This window comes from Pygoscelis adeliae, unplaced genomic scaffold, assembly GCF_000699105.1.
Source record: "Pygoscelis adeliae isolate BGI_AS28 unplaced genomic scaffold, ASM69910v1 Scaffold391, whole genome shotgun sequence".
Lineage (NCBI taxonomy): Eukaryota > Metazoa > Chordata > Aves > Sphenisciformes > Spheniscidae > Pygoscelis > Pygoscelis adeliae.
This window is the reverse complement of record NW_008824108.1, coordinates 7,798-11,489: the sequence shown is the minus strand read 5'-3', so window position 1 is coordinate 11,489 and position 3,692 is coordinate 7,798. Positions and strand designations below refer to the sequence as shown.

Sequence of the window (3,692 nt, the reverse complement as noted above, 5' to 3'; positions counted from 1 at the left end):
CCAGGCAGCTTTCCAGCCACTCCTTCCCAAGCCTGTAGCGTTGCATGGGGTTGTTGTGGCCGAAGTGCAGGACCCGGCACTTGGCCTTGTTGAATCTCATACAGTTGGCCTCGGCCCATCGATCCAGCCTGTCCAGGTCCCTCTGCAGAGCCTTCCTACCCTTGAGCAGATCCACATTCCCGCCCAACTTGGTGTCATCTGCAGACTTACTGAGGGTGCACTTGATCCCCGCATCCAGATCATTGATAAAGATATTGAACAAGACCAGCCCCCAAAACTGAGCCCTGGGGAACACCGCTCGTGACCGGCTGCCAGCTGGTTGTTCACATGGCTGATTAGAGCGCAGCCCCATCATCACACAGTTAAGTGGTATTTGTGTTCATGGTGGGGCTCTGCCCAAAACATTCTCTCCTGCATACAACCTATTTAAAATTGCTTTGCCAAGGGTGCTTGGCTGCTCCAGTTGCAAACATGTAGACTGAATTTCAGTGAAGGCAGATGGAAACGTCAGCTAGAGCCAAAATTACATCCCATCCACAAAAAATGCCCCCTAAAACAAAACAAAACAAAGTGCTGAATAAGCTTTGTATATGTATATCTGTTAGGGTGTCCAGAGTGAAGGATGGTGTGTAAGTAACAATGTAATTTGCCCTCGTTTTCCTAGATACATTTGTTATTTTAGGAAAACTTCGTGGTTTACAAATATTTATCCTCCAGGACTTACAGGATCTGAGTATGAGTCCACTTAAATTTTTAACATACCTTGATCTCTGTAAGTTTCTTTTTGGAAATGTATTTAATCTTCACAGGGTTTTTACATGATTTTTTTTCTCTTTGTTTTTCTTTTTTCTCTCATACTGTAGGGCAAATATTTGGAGTGTAATAGGCTGTGACTTTACAGATACCTACATATTATGGAAATTTACTTAAAGAAGAAGAAAATCCTCAGAGCGCGCAACATTGCCTACTAAAATTGAAAAAAAAACCAAGAGCAAGCACTGAAAACTGGTTTAAATGCATAAAGGAATTCAGCAGCAACTCTTCTCCAGCATCCTGCAATTATTCGAGGCCTTTCAACCCACAGCATCAGGAAATCCTGTTGAACTAATTCTGCTACAGATTTTCTTCCCAACCAGTAACCACATACATAAGCAACTTGTGTCTTCTGAGAAAAGACATTCTGTCAATCTGAGTAAGACTGTTGGTCACTCATATAGAAAAACATATAAAGCAACTGTGTAAACAGTATGTTTCATTTGCTAAAATCCCAAATGTAGGAAAATTATACAGATACACGAATATATAGATTTTATATAAATATATATATATAGTCCAACTCTTATCAATAATATGGAATATACTTTTAAGAGCTTTTAAAACTTTGTATTTTTGTACAAAATATTTGCTTTTTACAATTGTTCTCTTTTTTACTGACTTTTTTTACAAATATAGTGCACAGGGGCCAAAGAAAACAATAAAGGTACTAATAATTCATTAAGGTTTGCTGTCAGGCCTAGCTCAGCTATAGAGAAATATTTTTCCAGTTAGAAATATTTGTACTTTCCCAGATGATTTGTTCTGGTTAAATAACTTTTAAAGCAGATTTTAGATAGCGTTTTCCTTATTATATGCAGTCTAGTCTGTGTGTGTAACAATTACGTCGACTGAGGACTAGATACTCATTAGAGCTCTGATCACAGCCAGCGTTCCATCGGGGTACTATGCAAAGACCATGTTAATAAAAGCTTTTCCTTCCTTCTTTCCTGTCTGTCTGCCTGCCTTTTCTGCCTGCCTTCCTTCTTTCCTGTCTGCCTGCCTGCCTTCCTGCCTGCTGCCTTTTGCCTGCCTTCCTGCTTGCCTACCTTCCTGCTTTCCTGCCTGCCTGCCACCCTGCCTTCCCGCCTGCCTGCCTTCCTTCTACTCATGAGAAAATGCCACAGAAGTAAACCTCTGAGGTTTTAGAATGATTTTGAAATGTTTTCATTCCTTCTCCCTTCTCGTGAGGAATTCCACCCCAGTAGGTGCTACCCACATTGCAAGTCAAGCCCAGATGAAGGATTTTATGAAAACAGAAACAAAGGAGCTGCACACACTGAAATATGTTTCTTTTTAAGACAGATTTCAAAATTTGGTAAGAAAAACATGCCATACTCACAAAAGTCTAATCAACTTGCACTTCTCCAAAGTGCTTTGTAAATTGATCTCCCTGTTTTCTTGGACCAGTACTTCCCTCCCAAACAAACTAGAAAATAAAATGTGCTGCAAAACAGAAAGCAGTGTGGCTAATGAGATGATATCATCACCCAGACAGTTTCCTCCACGGTCCCATGAGCCATTGTCTAGGCAGCAGTGCTGCTTATCAGGAATTAAAAAAATTAGCAACGAGTTAAAGTTCATTAGCAGAAATGCTGGTTTCAGTTCCCAGTTTTTATAATCTCCGCACGGCCACACGTTATACCACGAAGGAAGTTGTTTTGGCTTCTTGGGAAGGAGACTTGTTTTTCTGTTGCCTCCTGACCTGCTGTTTACCTTGGCTGAATGCAGATAAGTTTGCTGAAATACTCCAGCTCTGTTGGAAAGAGACGAGATTTTGTACTTCAGATTTTCAAATATTGCTCCTAAGACCAACCAATTAAAGCCTGCTGCTTTCCTACATCCCACACTCCCTCCGGTGTTCATTCGGGGGGGGTGGCTTTTTAATTTTAATTATAATTAGCTTAAAGAAAATACATGAAATGTTACATTGGGGAATCTGTCCTGTGGAATCTCCTGTATTAGATAGGAGACAGGAACAACATGAAAATTGCATATGCTTAATTAAAAGCAAAAGGTCTGTGTATTACAGCTGCAGAAACCACGTGTCACCATCTTGGAGGCAGGGCTTTTCTCCAGACATTTTGGGTTTCCTGAGCCTTTTCTTTTGGCTTTTTCATCAGGTTTTGAATATGACATGATTCTGCCATACACCCTGTCATGCTGTACTTAGGAGTTGTGTGTAGATACATACTGTAATGTTTACATATATATTTACACAGTGTCTGTGGAGATAATGTTAAACTGCTATATTTGGATAACGAGGTACAAAACTATTACTTTGCACACCCAGAGAGCCTCACAAACCCTGGTGAGTGGAGCTTTGCAGAGCCACACTGAGTTAGAAGCACTGCTACCTTTGTTTTGAATGTTGGCTTATTTAGGTGAAATAAGCCCATTCTGAGCATCTGCCACATTCAATGACATTCTTCATGCTTTTTACTGATGTGATAGACTTCTGTCCACAAAAGAAGTTCATGAGAAACCTCTGTGTAAGCCCCAGCTGTACTGTTTTCCTCGCCCTGATTTCATCCTTCTCTTCCGTTGGCCATAGGAGTGATGGTACATATCGAGATGAGATGATCCAAGAGTCATCTAGTGTCCTCCACAGTGTAGCTGTTAGGCAAAACTGGCTGGAGAGGGATGCTGCAGTTGCATGCCTGGCGTGTTCGGTCATCCTTAAAATCTGGCCTGAGCAGCCAGGCAGGCTGAGGCAGACTATCCTTCTGATCCAGTATTCCTGCAGGAGGGAAATGGAGGTGTCAAATGGCAACAAAGATTGAAATCACTGGGAGGATCGGGAGAGCGTTAAGACAGCTCAGGAACCCGTCACAGAAAGGAGAGATTGGCAGGGATGCAAGCAGGACACCAGAAAGGGC

The 3,692-nt window shown here is 41.7% G+C and overlaps 1 protein-coding gene across 1 annotated transcript in view; it reads left to right on the top strand.

The window, feature by feature from the left end:
- The window catches only part of COLEC12 (collectin sub-family member 12), a 91,261-nt gene extending 89,456 nt beyond the window's left edge, over positions 1-1,805 (top strand). The window contains exon 10 of the mRNA XM_009334190.1: positions 864-1,805. Coding sequence (XP_009332465.1) covers positions 864-883 — 20 coding nt within the window. The 3' untranslated portion in view covers positions 884-1,805. The remainder of the gene's footprint in view (positions 1-863) is intronic.
- The last annotated feature ends 1,887 nt before the right edge of the window (positions 1,806-3,692 follow it).